This window comes from Meles meles, chromosome X (genome assembly GCF_922984935.1).
Source record: "Meles meles chromosome X, mMelMel3.1 paternal haplotype, whole genome shotgun sequence".
Taxonomy (NCBI): domain Eukaryota; kingdom Metazoa; phylum Chordata; class Mammalia; order Carnivora; family Mustelidae; genus Meles; species Meles meles.
Genome location: NC_060087.1, coordinates 101,874,561 through 101,893,809, shown reverse-complemented (window position 1 = coordinate 101,893,809; position 19,249 = coordinate 101,874,561). Strand labels below are relative to the sequence as shown.

The following is a 19,249-nucleotide window of genomic DNA, read 5'->3' as shown; positions in this document are numbered from 1 at the left end:
AATCCAAGCTGACAGGAAGTAGTTTTTATTTTTTCAACTCTTTTTCTAGGCATATGTGTATTGACTACAATGCTGATTTTGATCAAAGTTGGCAGTTTAGGTTGAAATGAATTCAGCTGTGAAATAACAAATTGGCTTAAAATGTAGGCTCTAAGAAAATGAATTTCACAAGGTTGGGACATTGGGAAGAGCCTTCCTTCCTTCCCTCCATGATTCATTTAATTCAATAAATATCTTTAGAGTGTCTACAGGAGCCAGGTGTAGGTGCTAAAAGCAAGAGGAATGAGTTCCTTGTTCTTAAGAAGTGGACATTCTTGGAGGGTGGGAAAAGTGAAACTTAAAAAAAAAAAACCTTCCGAAGTTGATACATACTGTGAAGAAGAAGTAGCAGCCGCAGCAGCGGAGGAGGAGGAGGAGGCCGGGAGGGGGAGGGGGGGAAGAAGAAGAGAGGGAGGGGGAGGAAGAGGAGGAGGAGGAGGAGGAGGAGGAGGAGGGCAATGCAATAGCCAATGACTGGGGGAACACCAGTTAAGGAGTCAGGTGACAGAGATTCTGATCTCAAGTTTTGCCAGTAACAGTCTCTACAGCTTTCAGCAAGTCAGTTCACTTCTCTAGCCTTATTTTTCTCACTTATACAAGGACGACTTGAATGTATGATCTCTAAGCTTCCTTCCCAGTATGGAGTTCTCTGATTCGATGGTTTGCAGACCATTACTTCAATAAACATGAATGCTTACCATTGAGTCAAAGACAAAACACACTTGGTGTAATGGGACAGACATGGAAATAAATCATTATGAAACCGTGTGAAAACCACTGTTATCTTCTGCTCTTCTTAGTCCAATATACCCCTACACAGAAGATGGGTCATATAATGAGAGATCTGTCATTTAAAAAGTATGTCATCTAAAGAGGTAAAGTGGGCAATGGGTCAAAATCACCTTATCGAGTGGTCCTGCTGCCCATGGGACCCTGAGTTTTATGCAGGACTATTTTTCCCCATCAAGATCGTAATCAGTTCTAGGACAAACAACAGGGAAAACCCTGTTTCTTTTTCCTTTGTTTTTTTACTATATTGAGCGTACAGTAGGTGCTGTATAAATTCCCGCTGAGAGGTATTTGTTGATTACTTGAATATCGCAGGTTGGCGGCAGACAGAGACTGAAGAAACTTGCCCGGAGCAGATCCACAGGTGGAGTGATACGTTTGATGACCGAGTGAGTTAGCCATTTGCTGCTATGCAGCTTTTAACCCTCTTCTTTGCGCTCGTTTTGTATTTTGTCATATTTTTCACGTTTTAAATTCATGCATGACATAGAGAATTATTTGCAGTTGCGATCAGAACTGTGTAAAGATGGTGTCTGTATTTGTCAGCAGTTGAAATGGCATATGGATGATTCAAGTGTCTAACTGGAGAAGTAGCGCTGTGGTAATTTTCTTTGCGATACAGTATTACATTTTCCTTATGTTTACACAATAAAATACAAAGTTAATAACACACCATGCAGAGGTTTTCGAGCTAGCCTCGGAAGAAAAGGCGCCCTGGAGAGCTGACATTAAAAAAAAAAAAGAAAGTGTAAAATCCAAACCTACGTCCCACGTCCCCTCCCCCCCCCAAAAGGGCACGGTCCCACTGTCCCACCGCTCAAAAACTAAGGCAAAAGCCATCAGGCGAGCCGTTGTGCCAACAATCATCTGAGGGCGCCCTCCAGGGATTTGAGGGAATCATATTCCCGAACTCTAGAGAACCTTCCAAAATTCCCTTCCCAAAGTCCCCGCCCTCCGCTTGTCACCGTAATGCGTCAAAGGCCAGTCGTCACAGAAGGGAAAAATGGACCTCGCGCGAGATTCGGCGACGGGATTTTGAAGTTAGGGAACAGCCGAGGCGCACGCGCGCTGGCCTCACAACCTCGGGGCGGCACGCGGGTAGGTAGCCTAGAGCCCAGAGGAGGGGGAGCAGAGCGTGCTGGTGTCTCCCCCGCCCCCCGGTCACCGCGCAGTGCGTGGGTCTGCGGGTCGCTCCGGGCCGGCCTCCCCGGCGCGCGTGTGACCGCGACGGGCGTCCTCCTGCGCCTCCACGAGTTGGAGGAGTGCCGCTGGCGTGCACCCCGGCATCGGGACGTGAGCTCGTGCTCGCCTTTTCCTTTTTAACGGTCACCCCCCCCCCCCCCCGCACACACTCCAGTCCCCTGCGAGTTGGTCTTCGCGCCTCGGCGCGCCCCTCCTCACCCGACCCCTCCCACCGACCCCTGTCCCCGTTCGTTCCTGGTGGGTAGCCGGCTTCATCCCTGGGGTCCCTGCTTGGGGGCGGAGAAGATGGCTGGCGGACGTCTGCTGCTGGGGGGCGACTTCCTGTCGCCGCCGCCGCTGCCCCCCCTCCCGCCGCCGCCGCTGCCGCCCCTCCCGCCGCCCCCGCCCGAGCCAGTGCTGGAGCAGTGGCGCTATAGCCACGAAAGTGACTGGCAGTGGGCTCTGCGGCGCAGCTTCATCTGTCGCCACCTGCACAGCTATCCCGGGGCTGCCCTGGACCAGCTCCTCGCGCTCTCCGCCGCCTGGACCAACCACGTTTTCCTGGGCTGCAGGTGAGAGTGTGAGGGTCGGCTTAGACACCCGGTAGGGGTCTCGGGGATGGGATTTGGGACAGAGACGGGGGCAGGGTACGGACCAGGGCTTAGAGGCTGGAGATCTGGAGGTGCTGGAGGACACCAGAGGGTTCAGTACTGGTCTGGGGGATCGGCCGAGCGAGGTGGTGGAGGATGACATAAGAGCCAGAAGAAGGGTGCGGGGATCCAGGGAGCAGCTCCTCCAGGACCAGGGATGGAGATGAAGCAGCAGCTGGAAGGGGATTGTTGAGGGGTGGTCATTGTGGCGGTGGTTTTGGAGGGCGTGGGGAATGACGGAGAGCAGAATCTCGGACCTGCGTAGGACCTTGCAAGGATGCGGTATCTGCAGAGATACTCGACGGTAGGGGCTTCGAGGGTCTGCGGGCGTAGTGGGGGGGGGGGGGGACGAAGGGAACCCTGCTAGTCTCCTCCTGACCACTCCTTCTCTCCATCCCCATTAAATAAAACAGCACCAGCCCCCCGGCGGGGTTTTACTGTCTTCTCCTGGGGAAGCGGTTTGTATGAGGTCTCTCAGCTGCAGGGTCCGCCTTGCTTGTGGATTTGCGCATAATGTGTCTGGACGCAAACAAAGAGATGGATATATTTTACTCTAAAAATGGATTGCTCTCCTTTCACCATAAATATGATCAGGAGAATTAATATTTGGCCTCTGGGTGAGCCTTTAGGGGTGTGTGCGTGTGCGCGTGTGTACCCCCCTTTCCTAGAACCTGGTGCACCTTCTGAACAGGCCTCTTTGAGAGCTCTGTGCATTCAATGGAGACTGCAGTATGGTTCCAGTGCATTTTTTTTTAAACAGACTACTTGGACCTCTGTCCTTCTGCACCCTCAAATTGGTCCTAGACTAATCATTCCTTTGAAAGACTGAGATGCTTCTTTTTTTGGACACTCCTGCCTCACGGTTAATTTTTTATTAGGAAGGATGAGAAATTCTGGAAAATGATCAGATCAAATTCAGTCAGTTCAGTTCTAGGAATGGTTATAACAGATACAGAAAAATAGTATTGTCCACTTCTACCAGTAATTGTTGAACACAGCATCTAGCGTATACTCTGTTTTCCTCTGATCACCAAAATTTATTTTTTCCTATTTTCTTTAAGTTAGTATAATTTCTGCCTCCAGAAACAGTGATTATTTTACTGGAGGAACTGGTTACAACTGGGGAAGCCTCAGTTATTAATCAATTCGGATAAATCTAATTGACCTTCACTTAACAATATTGTTTTTGCAGTTGAAAAAGTACCTTTATTCTATAATCATACATCTCCTTGATATCACAGAAGGCCATGGGAAATCTGAATCCTGAAAAAAAATTCACATGGGGGAGAATAGCTATCCTTTGTGTTAATAATAAATCTTACCTTCCCACAAGAACATAAGCTCTTTTGGGAAAGAGGTTTTGCTTTCTTGTTCACACTTTATCCTCAGTGCCTAGAACAGTATCTTCTGCACAATGGCCACTCAATAAATATGTATGGGATAACACATGAATATAGCTTTATAATGTACAACATATTTATGTATCTCTCTTAATACAACAATTAAGGTGTTATCTTAATTAGGTGGTATCTCATTTTTACAGCTAAATCAATGGAGGCCAAGAAGTTAAGTGACTTTTCCAAGGTCCCACAGTTGGGACTAGGACTCAGGTCTTCTAGTGCTCTTTCCACTGAGACATGGCTGCTGTATTTGGGAAGGATGGACCAGGACTGAAAGCAAGTAACTGACACAAGCCACATCATTATTATATCTCAGGATTTCGTTCCAAGAACAACAGCCCTTTATGTAACTAGGGCATTAACCAGCACAAAGCAGGCCAATGGTAGTTGGTGTTAAAAGCTTAAGCATCCGGGACATTTTGTGTGTGTGTGCACTCGCCCAAGCACATCTGTGTGTAGGGTGTGTGTGTAACAAGATGAATGAACATATATATGTACTCAGACATACACACATTTCATGTCACATTTTAGTTAGGTCAGTTCTGTCACTACAAAAATTGCCATAACATTATCAAATAGCTTAACTGAAGAATGTTTACATTGTATCTGATAACATAGATACAGGAGAAAAGGAAGGGGCAACAAAGAATCTTGGAAACCAGGGACCGCGTGCAGTGTTCCACGTTAGTCAGGCTTCATCCAGCTGTCAGCTTTGTTGGCGGGGGGTGGGGGGGGCTGGGGCTGGGGGGGTGTAAATCTACATTCCAGTACTTCTTAAGGTTGATGTTGGCAGAGCTCATTTTCTGGTCTGTTCTTCTATGACAGAAGATTGTTCTCTCAAGGGAACTACAGAATACATGGTGTAGCAGCCTATTCTAAATTTAATTGTTGCCTTGTGGTTCATCCCTTGACTTTGGGAATAGGTTGTAAACGGTAGCACCCCCCGCCCCCGCAATGAAGGGCTTTCTGTGTTCCCTTTTAGTTAGGGCCAAAATAACTCCTAGGTCAGGGGTATCTTTGAAAACTCCTTCATCATAAGACCAAGACAGGAGGCGCTCACACGTTCAGGGAGGCGAGCTGTGTTTCATTTCTTTTGGCGATAGTGGCAATTTTCATGGTACAAGCTTGACTATCTTGATTCTGCAGCAGTGGTTCTCAAACTTCAGCGAGCATCACAATCAGCTGTCGGGCTTGTTGAAACACAGATTGCTGGGGCCCGACCCCAGGCTTTCTGATTCAGTAGGTCTGAAGCAGGACCCCTGAATCTGCATTTTTAACAAGTTCCCAGGTGATACTGATGATCAGGTGATGCTGGTCCGGTGATTACACCATGAGAACCACTGCTTTATAGGATAAAATAAAGCCGCGCTTTTCCAGTCTGCTTTTTGATCATTTTTTTCCCTCATGGCCCAGGCAACCAGGAAGCTCAAATAGCTGAAATTCTTTCTCTTCACTGTTTTGTCTGTTTCATAAAAGTAAACAACCTGCCAAAAGATTTTTTCCTGCAAGCAATTTCTAAGCTATGTCTTGTGGCAAATGAAAGGTTAATGCAGGTAGGTGGGGGGATGGGGTAACTGGGCGGTGGGCATGAAGGAGGGCACTTGATGGAATGAGCACTGGGTGTTACGGGCAACTGATGAATCACTAAATTCTGTCCCTGAAACAATAAAAAAAAAGGTGCAGTCTTCTAAGCAACTGTATCTATAGCATTCATGTAATTGTTCCTAGGAATGTCTAGGAACCATACAATTTTTACTTAAAAACTGTAGATAATGTATCTATACTTAATAAAGCAGAATGTTTGGTTAACTAGAGCATTCAGGTTTTCCATGGTTCTTCATCAATAGGATTAGAAGCAGAATCCTGGCCCATTGATTTTTGATGAGATATTTCTAGGAAAAAATGTATCTTAAAATGAAACCAGGTTTGCTGCCTTGATTACTGTCTCTTGTTGCTATGAGACTGATTTTTGGAAGGCAGGTGCCAGTTGAGCTTGTGTTGTGAACCTAACTTTGCACATAGGTGGCCTGCATCTAAAGAAATGGGAATGGGAGCTTTCAAAAGATTTATCAATAATCTGACTGTGGGTTATTCCCTTATGATGTTAAGAGTCTTATTAATAGTTTTGAATAAATAATTTTATACTTGGAAATTCTGATCTTTGTTTAGTTTTCAAACCTCAGCTGTTCTTTGGACCTAGAAGAACAGTTGAATAAATTTTTTAAAATTTGGGGAGCATTACTACATATTTGTTAAATTTCAGGTGCATTGTAGATCATAAGTATGCACCTGTCTTTTTCCAAGAATGTAAAATTCATGAAGTCACGTGTCTTTGTCCATTATAAATCATCTTTATGTATGCCAGGCATGGTGGGACAGTTGAATAGCATCCTGATTTCCAAAAGCTTGGTACAAAATAAGCTATCTTTGAAAACCCTAAAGACCTGCTGAGGTTTTCTTGGTTTTGTTTTTTTAAGCATTTATGATCAAATGGGTAAATTAACAGACTTAAATATATAATATGCATGCATCTGAAAAGTACTGTATTAGATTTGCCTTAATGATACTTTGCATCATGGTCTCTCTATAAGGCAAAATATTATATAGCCATTAAAATTCATGTGGTAATGACATAGAAAAAAAAACCTATGATCTCATAAATTAAGAACAACCCCCCACCCTACCAGAGTGCAGATCAACATAGATGATCTGTAGGAGATATGGAGGGGGAGGCGGCGATATGGAAAGCATAGAGAAAGGAAAGAAAGTAAACTCCAGATGTTAATGAGGTTATCAGTGGTTGGGTTTGTAGGGGCTTTTCTTGGTGGGTTCTCTAAAATTTCTGGAGGAAAGGTGATACTTCATTTTTTTAAAGATTTATTTGTTTATTTAAGAGAGAGCAGGAGTGGGGGCAGAGAGAGAGAGAGAGAAGAGAGAGAAAATCTCAAGCTGACTCAGCGCTGAGCACAGAGCCTGAGGCAGGGCTCAATCTCACGACCCCAAGATCAGGGCCTCAGCTGAAATCAAGAGTCAGATGCTTAACCACTTAACCGACTGCACCACCCAGGCACCCCTTAGAGCAGATTTCAAAGTAACGCCTTTATGGGCTCCTGGGTGGCGCAGTCAGTTAAGCGAACGACTCTTAATTTCAGCCCGTCCTCATCTGAGGGTCTTGAGATCCAGCCCTGCCTCAGCTTCTGTGCTTAGAGTGGAGTCAGCCTGGGATTTTCTCTCCCTCTCCCTGCTGGTGCGCTCCCTCTCTTTCTCTAAAATAAATAAACAGATCTTTTATTTTTTTTTAAGATTTTATTTGTTTATTTCACAGACAGAGATCACAAGTAGGCAGAGAGGCAGGCGGGGGGGGTGGGGGGGCAGTGGGGAAGTAGGCTCCGTGCTGAGCAGAGAGCCCAATGCGGGGCTCGATCCCAGAACCCTGGGATCATGACCTGAGCCGAAGGCAGAGGCTTAACCCACTGAGCCACCCAGGCGCCCCAATAAACAGATCTTTTAAAAATAAGTAAATCTACTATGAAAAAACACATAATGGAAGCCAGTAATGAAAGTTTAATTGGCTTGGCTTATTTAAAATTTGTGGAACCACTTCTTTGTTCTTGGATAGCTATTCTCTGAAGAATTTTAGAAATGGGAATAAAATAAATAAGACCTAGTGGTTAATTTTTAATTTAACCTAGGTTAATTTTTGCATCGTTCTCTGAATAGTCAAGAGTCAGGTACTGTACAGTCTTTTCCATTATTGTTGGAGCTGGTTGGGTTTCCTCAGTATTATGACTTCCTAATAAAGGACTGAGAAGCTGACTGTGTTCACAGCCTACGCAAAGGTTTATTTTTATAGCCCATGGGTGACATAGAATTTTGTGGCAGATGTAATGAATAGGGAACAGGAAGTAGGTATATAGTCATTACTACTGCTGGAAGAAGCCTGAGAGAAAAGTGAATGGAATGAGCCCCAAATGCCTCATTCGTGCAGGCTGTACATCTGACATACACGGCGTTGACAGGTGTACACCGTATTTGCCATCAGGCTGGAGTGGAGGTCTGGAGAATTTTGACTGGAACTCACGGTGAGTGGCTTGAGTGTAGTACAATTCAGGTAGCACAAGTGGCATCACCGGTTCAAGATTTATAGACTTTCATTTTCATAATCTTCTGTTTTCCTCCTGTACCTTGGAATTTGGATTCCCAAGTCTGAATGGAAGTGATACATAGAAAGCACAGTGTTTTAGGCTGTATTTTCTTTTTCTTTCTTTCTTTTTTGGCTATATAAGAATAAATGGAAATAAAATTGCTCTTGGCATTTAGATACTGATGTTAGTAGTAGCAGTAGGAGCAGTTATCAGTGGGAAGTGCGGGTTAAAACCAAGCTAGCTTGTGCTGATCTCCGTGAAGCCCACCATGTCCTGACTTCTCAGCTTTGCCAGGAAAGACGTCTGCTGGGTGTGGAACCGGTCGGGCCAAAGTGGAAGATGTTACCCTCCTTCAGGTTCAGAACCTATTCATTTCAAGGCGAGATACTTACTCATATTCAGAACTTTCTTCCCAAATGCCACCAGGCATCTCTTCTTTGATCATAGGCCAGGAAAGGCTCTCAAGGGAGGAAGGGTGAGTAGGTCCCCACGATAACAAGGACTTCACTTGAGCCTCTATGTTTGTTTCTCTGCAGTTACAGGATATTCTGTCAAGCAGCCAATGTACTTTACAAGGAAGCCTTTTAAATATTTTAAAACCAAACACAAACGTTAAAGAGTTTAGTGGACCTCCGTGTCCCCTCACTCAACTTCAGCAGTGTGAGCAGTTTGTGTCGCGCTGCCCTTCTCATGTCTTCGGTTGTGCCCCCGGTTTTTCTTGTGGGAGCTAGTCGGGACTATATTAGAGAAAATCTTGACATCATTTCCCCTGCGAATCCTTCAGTATGTATCTGTCCTGGACAAGAGTTTTTTTTTTGTTTTTGTTTTTAAAGATTTTATTTATTTATTTGACAGAGATCACAAGTAGGCAGAGAGGCAGGCAGAGAGAGAGGAGGGATGCCGAGCAGAGAGCCCGATGTGGAACTCGATCCCAGGACCCTGAGATCATGACCTGATCTGAAGGCAGCGGCTTAACCCACTGAGCCACCCAGGCGCCCCTGCACAAGAGTTTTTATTTTTATTTTTTTTAATGGGAGGAGGGGCAGAGGGAGAGAAAGAGAATCTAAAGCAGGCCCCGCTGAGCATCGAGCCCATCACCGGGCTCTGTCTCACAACCCTGAGACCATGACCTGAGCCAAAATCAGGAGTTGGATGATTAACCAACGGAGCCACCCAGGTGCCTCACAGATAAGAATTTTTACAAATAGAGTCCTGATAGGGGTGCCTGGGTGATCTCAGCTCAGAGCTCAGGTCTTTTTCTCAGGGTTGTGGGTTCAACCCCCATGTTGGGCTCCATGCTGGGTGTGGAGCCTACTTTAAAAATAGGGCGCCTGGGTGGCTCAGTCGTTAAGCATCTGCCTTTGGCTCAGGTCATGATCCCAGGGTCCTGGGATGGAGCCCTACACTGGGCTCCCTGCTCTGCAGGAAGCCTGCTTCTCCCTCTCCCACTTCCCCTGCTTGTGTTCCCTCTCTCACTGTGTCTCTCTCGTCAAATAAAATATTTTAAAAACTAGAGTCATAATACCATTATTTAGACTCAACAAAATTAACAGTAATTTCTTAAAACCCATGTTCAGGGGCGCCTGGGTGGCTCAGTGGGTTGAAGCCTCTGCCTTCGGCTCAGGTCATGATCCCAGGGTCCTGGGATCGAGTCCCGCATCGGGCTCTCTGCTCAGCAGGTAGCCTGCCTCCCCCTCTTTCTGTGCCTGCCTCTCTGCCTACTTGTGATTTCTGTCTGTCAAATAAATAAGATCAAAAAAAAAAAACAAACCCATGTTCAGTTTTCCCCGTTGTCTCAAAGTATATTTTTTTCAATTTTAATTTTAAGTAATCTCTTATACCCAACATGGGGCTCAAACTCACAACTCCAAGATCGAGAGTCACATGCTGTACAGACTGAGCCAGCCAGCGCCACTCATTTGTATTTTGGTTCGATTCATGTTCCATACCAGGTCCATGCATTGTATTTGATTCATCTGTCTCCTTTAATCTATAACCCCATTCCCCTATCTGTTTATTTTCATGTTGTTGATTTGACGAAGAAACTGGATTGTCACATAGTGTTTCCTTCACTGGCTATGTTCTTACGGTGATGTTTAACATATTTCTGGGAGTGAAGGACTTGCTTAGGTTCAGGTTCAGTTATTTGAAGGACGTTATATTGCCTATCATGTCATACAAGGGACACATGTCTGCTTGCCTCATTTTTTAGTGATATTAAGATTATAAAGTTCCTTTCAACTTTTTAATTTTTATTTTATTTCTTTAAAAGATTTTATTTATTTGACACAGACAGATCAGAAGTAGGCAGAGAGGGAGAAACAGGGTCCCTACTGAGCAGAGAGCCCGATGCGGGGCTCGATCCCAGGACCCTGAGATCATGACCTGAGCCAAAGGCAGAGGCTTAACCCTCTGATCCACCCAGACGCCCCCCCCATCAACTTTTTTTAATCAAAAAAAATTTTTTTTTAATTTTTTAAAAGATTTTATTTATTTATTTGAGAGAGAATGAGTGAGAGAGAGCATGAGAGGGGAGAAGGTCAGAGGGAGAAGCAGACTCTCCAAGGAGCTGGGAGCCCTATGCGGGACTCGATCCTGGAAGTCCGGGATCAGGACCTGAGCCGAAGGCAGTCGCTCAACCAACTGAGCCACCCAGGCGCCCCTTAATCAAAATTTTTATTGAGATAATTAGAGATTCACATGCAGTTGTAGGAAATAATACAAAGAGATGCCCTGTATTCTTTACCCAGTTCCCCCAGTGGTAACGTTTTGCGGAATTATTGTGTAATATCAAAACTATGACAGTGACATTGTTAACAATCCACTGATTTTATTCAGTCTCCCAGTTTTACTGGTACGTGTGTGTGTGTGTGTGTGTGTGTGTGTGTGTGTGTGTGTATGCATGCATGTGTGTTTGGTTGAAACAATATTGCATGTGGAGGTTTGTGTATCCACTGCCACAGTCAAGATATTGAATAGTTCCAGTACTACAAGGATCCCTCACATCACACTTTTATAACCACATCCAGGGCGCCTGGGTGGCCCAGTCGTTAAGCATCTGCCTCTGGCTCAGGTCATGATCCCAGGGTCCTGGGATCAAGCCTTGCATCAGGCTCCCTGCTCAACAGGGAGCCTGCTTCTCCCTCTGCTGACTCCCCCTGCTGTGTGCGTGTGCTCTCTCTCTCTCTGACAGATAAATAAACTCTTTAAAAACAAACAAATCACTTCCGTTTCCTTCCCACTCACCATGATATTGTGTGTATCAGTAGTTTACTCCTTCGTATTGCTGAGTAGTGTTCTGAGCGGTGCGTGTACCAGAATTTGACCATCTGCCTGTTGACAGACTTCTGAGCGGATTGCAGTTTTTGGCGGTTATAAATAAAACTGCTGTGAGCATTCATGTACAGGTTTTTGTGTGAATGTAAGTTTTGATTCCTCTGAGATAAATGGCCCAAAAAAAGGGGGTCATTGCTAGGTCATGTGGTAATTGCATATTTAATTTTATAAGACGCTTCCAAGTTGTTTTCCAGAGTGGCCATATGATTCTGCATTCCCTCCAGCAGTCAATGAATGGTCCAGTTTCTCTGTGGCCTTGCCAGCATTTGATGTTGTCGCTCTTTTTTACTTTAGCCATTCTGAGGGTGCATAGTTATACCTCATTGTGGTTTTAAATTACATCTCTCTCTGGTTAATGATGTTGACCATCTTTTCATGTGCTTATTTGCAATATATGTGTCTTCTTTGGTTAAATGTTCTGTTCATGTCTTTTTGTTCATACACACACACACATACATATATATATAGTTGCATTTTGAGAGATTGTTATACTGGATACTAGTTTTGTGGGGGTTTTTGGGGGGGGCGTGTCAGGTGTTTGGTTTGTAAATATTTCTCCCAGTCTGTAGCTTGTCTTTTGTCCTCTCACAGGGGCTTTGAGAGCAAAAGTTTTTAATTTTGATGAAGTCCATTTTATCAGTTTTTCCTTTTATGGATCTTGCTTTTGGTGTCAAGTATGAGAACTGTTGGCCTAGCCCTAGATTCTGAAGATTTTCTCCTATTTTTTTTAAAGATTTTTAAAATTTATTTACTTGACAGAGATCAAAGTAGACAGAGAGGCAGGCAGAGAGAGGGGGGATGCAGGCTTCCCGCAGAGAAGAGAGCCCTGTGTGGGACTCGATCCCAGGACCCTGAGATTATGACCTGAGCCAAAGGCAGAGGCTTTAACCCACTGAGCCACCCAGACGCCCTGTTTCCTTTTTTTAAAATAATTAGTTTTACATTTTACATTTAGGTCCGTGACACATTTTCAATGAATTTTGGGATGAGAAGGGAGGTTGGGGTTCACTGCCCACTTACTCCAGCAACATTTACTGAAAAGCATGGCCTCCTCTACTGAGTTGCTTTTGCGACTTGAACACGTTTCTGGGGCTCTCTTTCTGGGTTCTTCCCCATCAGCTTTTCACCTCATAGGCCTAGCAGCCATCGATGATGATTATTTTATGATGGGTTGCAGAATGGCAGTAATCTATCGTTCCTCCAGTTACTAGCTGGAATGCTTCCATAAAAGAGATTTTTCTCATCGATTCTTGGTTACTCTGATGTACAATTTGTACAGAAAAATACCAGATAAATGCTTGCTTTCTTCCTTTAATATTACCTGTTTGGGGAATAATGACTTGATTCCCTGCCATCTTCCAAAGGTGACCAGTAATGAGTTTGTAAGTATCATCGTGAACTAATAGATTGTTAGTGTATTTGTTGTGTCTGAATCCACTGCAGGTCATTATTCTCACTGCTACTCTAGTTGGCTCACTTTGCCAGTAGGAATATGTTCACATTGGCTTTTGAGTCCATTGGACACAACTCCTGAGGCCTTTCACAGCTTCCTTGTTTCCAGGCACAGGAATATCTCCCAGGTTCATCTTGTACATTTCTTCCCCCAGACTTGGAATCAGCCATTTCTCTAAGGACCCTGATTCTTTTTTATGGGGAATGGTAAAGATTGCAGTCTGGATGTCAACATCCCAGCCACTCTTAACACTCTGAGTACTTCTGTAAATATACAGATGCAGTTATTTACACATGATATACGTATATGATAGAGAGAAGTCATGAGTTGATATGGATGCTTTTAATTCAAATTAAAAGATCTTCCCTTAAATGTCTTGCTTTTATGTTCCTATGTCTTCTAATGACAGTAACATAATTACCCTTTTGATAGGTAAATATATAGAACACAGTCTTCAGTTTTAGAGCTAAGATACTCTGTTGACATAGTCCTGTGGGAGCAATTAGAAGATGAGCTCATGTAGAAGCTTTTTAAAAACTGCATTCTTACCTATTTTAACTGTAGATTCTATTAATTTAAATAGGTACAGCCCACGCCTGATGGAAAAAATTCTCCAAATGGCTGAAGGTATTGATATTGGGGAGATGCCTTCATATGATCTGATGCTGTCCAAACCTTCCAAAGGTCAAAAACGTCACCTCTCGGCATGTGACGGTGAGTATACTTGTTTCTGGAAGGTGGGGTTTGAAGAAACAACATGGCTTTTTAAAAAAGGGTATGAGTGTGGTGTATGGTCTTCAGTAACACTGGGAACATTGGATCTTACACAAATGTGAAAGAGTTTTAACTTAGTTATGTACAGTTTTGTTTTGAGGATGCTAAAAGGAACTGAAAACTAAGAATACTGATGTCACACAATAACGCTATCCGTAAAGTCCATGCCGTGGAACCTCCCTCTAAGCAGACCAACCTTATGCTCTGATCATTTGAACATCTAAGTGACTAAATGCTCTTGGATGGGTCCAAGACAGACCAGCTTTCTGCCGAGCAGTGGTGTCGGGAGGAAGCTCCAGTGTCCGGTCTAGCCTCAACAGAGAGTCCTCCCACAGCGTTCAATTCGCTGTCCCCCATAAATCACTGGTCTCCAGCTGCTGTTGGTTCTAGAAATAAAATAGACCAAACCGCTCTTTTGTGCAGAAAGGGTCAGAACTGAGATTTTGAAGCTGAAAACCTTCGGGATCTTTTGATTATCATTTTTCATTTGATTTTTAGCCACAACCACATAAAGAACTGTGACAGAATTACGTCTGCTGCCAAAGAGAGAGGCTGTGTACACACCTCGGCCGTCACCTCTTTTGCGCTAGAGCCGTCTCTTCTGTTCGCAGTTTTTTATGAAGGGCGCTCTCCAGCACAGGTGGGGTGAGATTATCCTGGAACAACCTGTTAGCCAGTACACTTCACCTGTGCTTTACCTTGTTAGATACAGTCACGTGTGGTGGTGACCTGCATACCTGATTCGCTCGCATATTTTCTGTCAACTTTCCTCCCTTACACGTGGGACAGGCAATATCCCTCCTTCTGCCAGAATCCTACGTTGATATTTGAGTCCCTTCCCCTAAATGCCCTGAGGTTTTTGTGATGGGAAGTTTCTTGTACCAGCAGTGCAATTTGCAGATGACACAGTTGGTGCTGTCTTGCTGTTTGCTTCTTTTGAGATACTCCCTTTTTAATGAATTGTACATTTCACTCGTTCTATAGGTCAAAATCCTCCTAAAAAGCAAGCCGGTTCCAAATTGCATGCGAGACCTCGTTTTGAGCCTGTGCATTTTGTAGCTAGTAGTTCAAAGGATGAGAGACAGGAAGATCCCTATGGCCCTCAAACAAAAGAGGTAAATGAACAAACACATTTTGCCGGCATGCCAAGAGACATCTACCAAGATTATACTCAAGACTCTTTCAGTGTGCAAGACGGGAATTCTCAGTATTGTGATTCATCAGGATTTATTTTCACAAAAGAGCAGCCCGTAACAGCCAACATGTATTTTGACAGCGGGAACCCCGCCCCAAGCAGCACGTCGCAGCCGGCAAACCCTCAGTCGGGCCCTGAGCCTTCCCCGTCACAGACATTTCCTGAGTCGGTGGTAGCCGAGAAGCAGTACTTTATTGAAAAATTGACAGCGACTATCTGGAAGAACCTTTCGAACCCGGAGATGACTTCTGGCTCTGATAAAATCAATTACACCTATATGTTAACTCGGTGTATTCAGGCATGTAAGACAAATCCCGAATACATATACGCTCCTTTAAAAGAGATCCCTCCTGCTGACATCCCCAAAAATAAAAAACTTCTAACAGACGGTTACGCGTGTGAAGTCAGATGCCAAAATATCTACTTAACCACGGGTTACGCCGGCAGCAAGAATGGGTCCAGGGATCGAGCTACTGAGCTAGCTGTGAAACTCCTGCAGAAGCGTATTGAGGTTCGAGTCGTCCGGCGGAAGTTCAAGCACACGGTCGGGGAGGACCTTGTGGTGTGTCAGGTCGGCATGCCCACCCACGACTTTCCTCCGGCCCTGAAGCCGCCGGAGGAGCTGGTGGTGCTCGCTAAAGACGCCTCCGGGCAGCCGATTTTTAACGCTTCTGCCAAACACTGGACCAATTTTGTCCTCACCGAAAACGCAAACGACGCGATCGGGATCCTCAACAATTCCGCCTCGTACAACAAGATGTCAGTCGAGTACAAGTATGAGATGATGCCAAACCGCACGTGGCGTTGCCGTGTGTTTCTGCAAGACCACTGCTTAGCTGAAGGTTATGGAACCAAAAAAACAAGTAAACACGCGGCTGCTGATGAGGCCTTGAAAATCCTCCAGAAAACACAGCCCACCTACCCCTCGGTCAAAAGTTCACAGTGCCAGACAGGCTCTTCTCCCAGGGGATCTGGAAAGAAGAAAGATATAAAGGATCTGGTAGTTTACGAGAATTCTTCAAATCCGGTGTGCACCCTGAACGACACGGCCCAGTTCAACCGCATGACGGTCGAGTACGTCTACGAAAGAATGACCGGCCTCCGGTGGAAATGCAAGGTGATCCTCGAGAGTGAAGTGATCGCAGAAGCCGTCGGGGTGAAGAAAACGGTCAAATACGAAGCTGCCGGGGAAGCTGTGAAAACCCTTAAGAAGACCCAGCCGACCGTCATCAACAATTTGAAGAAGGGGGCTATCGAAGATGTGATTTCCAGAAATGAAATCCAGGGCCGCTCAGCGGAGGAGGCTTACAAACAACAGATCAAAGAAGACAACATAGGAAACCAGCTGCTGAGAAAGATGGGCTGGACGGGAGGTGGTTTAGGTAAATCTGGCGAGGGCATTCGAGAGCCCATCTCTGTCAAAGAGCAGCATAAGCGAGAAGGGCTCGGTCTTGACGTGGAGAGGGTGAACAAAATCGCCAAGAGAGATATTGAGCAGATCATCCGCAACTATGCCCGCTCCGAGAGCCACACGGATTTGACTTTCTCCACGGAGCTGACTAACGACGAGCGGAAGCAGATACACCAGATTGCCCAGAAGTACGGCCTTAAGAGTAAGTCGCATGGGGTCGGCCACGATAGGTACCTGGTGGTAGGAAGAAAAAGACGGAAGGAAGACCTACTAGATCAGCTCAAACAGGAAGGCCAAGTGGGGCATTACGAGCTCGTGATGCCTCAAGCCAATTGAGCTTTTAACTAATTTATTTTGTAAACGCCCAAGGAGGCCGATTTGTGAATTAAAGAAATGCCACATGTCCTGGTTGCAGAGTACATTCATTCTTAAGATGTTTCACCTTGTTCATTTCCTATAGTGCTCTATTAGCTATCGGAACCTGAAGAATTCTGTCCGCCCGTATTAGCTTTGGTCCCACAGATGATATTGTGCAGTTACTGTTTGTGTCTTTCATATTGCTGTGTCCCTCCGATTTTAGTAGTTTGTACAAAGCAAGAACATGTATCGCAGTGGAATTTCACCCCGAGAAGGAAATTCCCATTTTAAAGGGCATAGCACAGCAGCCTGCAACAGTAGTGACATTGACCACGATGACGGTCAAACTCCAGTCTGAACTTCAGACTTCCTGAAGACGCCGGGTTGTTTTGTATTACTATTTTCATCTTTGTGTGAAGCCAGTTCAAGAATGTTTAACAGTAAATTGTGCTGTACGTGTAAATGTCCTTCCCGACTAAATGATGTAAAACTTTCTTAAAGTAATTTTAGTGTTCATTTATTTATAACTTCTACCATGTGGTTTCCGGAATATTGGAAGTGATTTACCTTGTGGTATATGAGTTTTAACAAATCCTAGTCTTCATGCCGAGAGAGCACTACTTGAGAGAGGCGTTGAGAAGTTTCACAAACTTTGACCCAACCCGAAGGAAGGAAGCTGGAGCTGTTTGTCCTTGGGGCCTCGCAGCAGGCCTCGCAGCAACTCCGCATTACAGCCGTCCCGCCGCCCGGGCATGCGGCACAGCCCGGGCGGCCACGGCCGTGGCAGGACCGGGTGAAAGACCGCAGACACACTGGTGCTTGGACGAAAAGGTCAGTCGGCCGGTCCCTCTCTCACACAGCTTATTAAGCCCCAAAAGCCAACTTTGTAACATATTTAAAACTGCTATTTTCGCTTATTTCTGGAATGTAAAAAAAAATGTATAAAAAAGAACTAGTGTATGCTTCCTGAATAAAAAGGAGCTGATGTTGGTCAAAATGGCAGCGTGCTTATTTTGGGCAGCAGCCTAGGAGCCACACTTTGGGTTATCAGGAGACGGGAAGTGGCGTTTGCACAAAACGTTTCAACACCAGAGCACACGTGGGTGAATGTAATGACTTAGCCGAGACGAACAGCTGGTCGGTCGCTGGTCACTTTCCTATGGACCAACACGCCGGCCGCAACCAGACCTCCGGCTCTGTCCTTTTACGTGATTTTGGTCTTGTAGCTCTGATAAATCAAGTGTCACTATTTAGAGATAAATAGTAATACTGAGAGTTAAACACGCCAGTGAAATGATAGAACAATTAGGTTATTCACAGTGTCTGGAAACATTTAGCACCATACTTGACATGTAATTGGCCCGTAATTTCCTTTCTCCTCTCTTATATTTTGGAACGAAAAAGCTGCCCATTATAGTTAAATCAGTAGTTTAAAAAATAAAAAGGGATTGGCTTTTATACCTGGATCTCTAGGTTTTAGTCATCCACAGCTATTAAAACTGTGTGACGCTTGCTTTTTACTAACTCCCTTTCTCTTACAGTGCGTGGCCTTTCCTAATGTTGGTAGGAAGAGAAATGAGGTGTGCATTTTATTTGGGCACTTACTGTTTTAACAATGGCAAAGGGAACATAAGCAAAGATGTTTATAGATTTTATAGGATTTGTTTTTTAAACCTACAGGGCTCATGTCAACCTAGAGAAGCTGTGGCTCAATTAGCAAGTTAGAAAGCCAGCCTTAGTTCTCTTGAGTAAGAGTGGCATTGCAGATCAAGGAGAGCCGGGGGTGGGGGGGGTGTGAAAACTCATTTCTCCCTTTACATTTCTTTTCTCTTCCCAAAATGGTTGGACAGGGGAAGGGCTGTGGGGGGAGTAGGGACATAAATCTGGTTTTCTTAGATAAATTTAACAGAACAGTATTAACTTAGAGTTAGGGCTCCCAAATAATTGGGCCAACTATACATTTGGCTCTGGGTTTGAGGGTCCAGATTTGCTGACTTTTTTTTTCTTAAGATTTTGTTTGACAGAGATCACAAGTAGGCAGAGAGAGAGGAGGAAGCAGGCTCCTGGCCAAGCAGAGAACCCAATGTGGAGCTTGATCCCTGGGATCATGACCCGAGCCAAAGGCAGAGGCTTTAACCCACTGAGCCACCCAGGCGTCCTTGTTGACTTCTTAGATCAGCTTTCGTATTGATGTGGAATTAGGTTGAAGTCACTTAACTCTGCTCGACAATAAAATACATCGAGAATAAGCTGCTGACAACCTTGCTGTCCTGTTTTGTCCCCATTCTGTTGGCTCCTCGATTTTCCTTTTCTTCTAAAGAGCAGTCATTTGTATCTCAGTAACTTTGCTGTAAAACCACGGATAAATGAACTGCTTCAAGTTTTATTTGATTTAAATAAGTCATACTGAAGAAGTAACTCTACTGAAGAAGTAACTCTTTCAGTTACATATATAGCCTCGAGTCTCACAGATCTACGTTTTAGATTTTTTTTTTCTCTCCTTTGATTGCAAAATGAA

At 44.7% G+C, this 19,249-nt stretch overlaps 1 protein-coding gene across 1 annotated transcript; it reads left to right on the top strand.

Moving 5' to 3' along the window:
• Positions 1-1,897: 1,897 nt before the first annotated feature.
• Positions 1,898-17,728, top strand: NKRF (NFKB repressing factor). The gene is made up of 3 exons (XM_045996503.1): positions 1,898-2,582; positions 13,578-13,708; positions 14,753-17,728. Exons 1-3 carry the CDS (start codon positions 2,317-2,319, stop codon positions 16,708-16,710), a joined length of 2,355 nt encoding a protein of 784 aa, XP_045852459.1. The 5' UTR covers positions 1,898-2,316; the 3' UTR covers positions 16,711-17,728.
• The last annotated feature ends 1,521 nt before the right edge of the window (positions 17,729-19,249 follow it).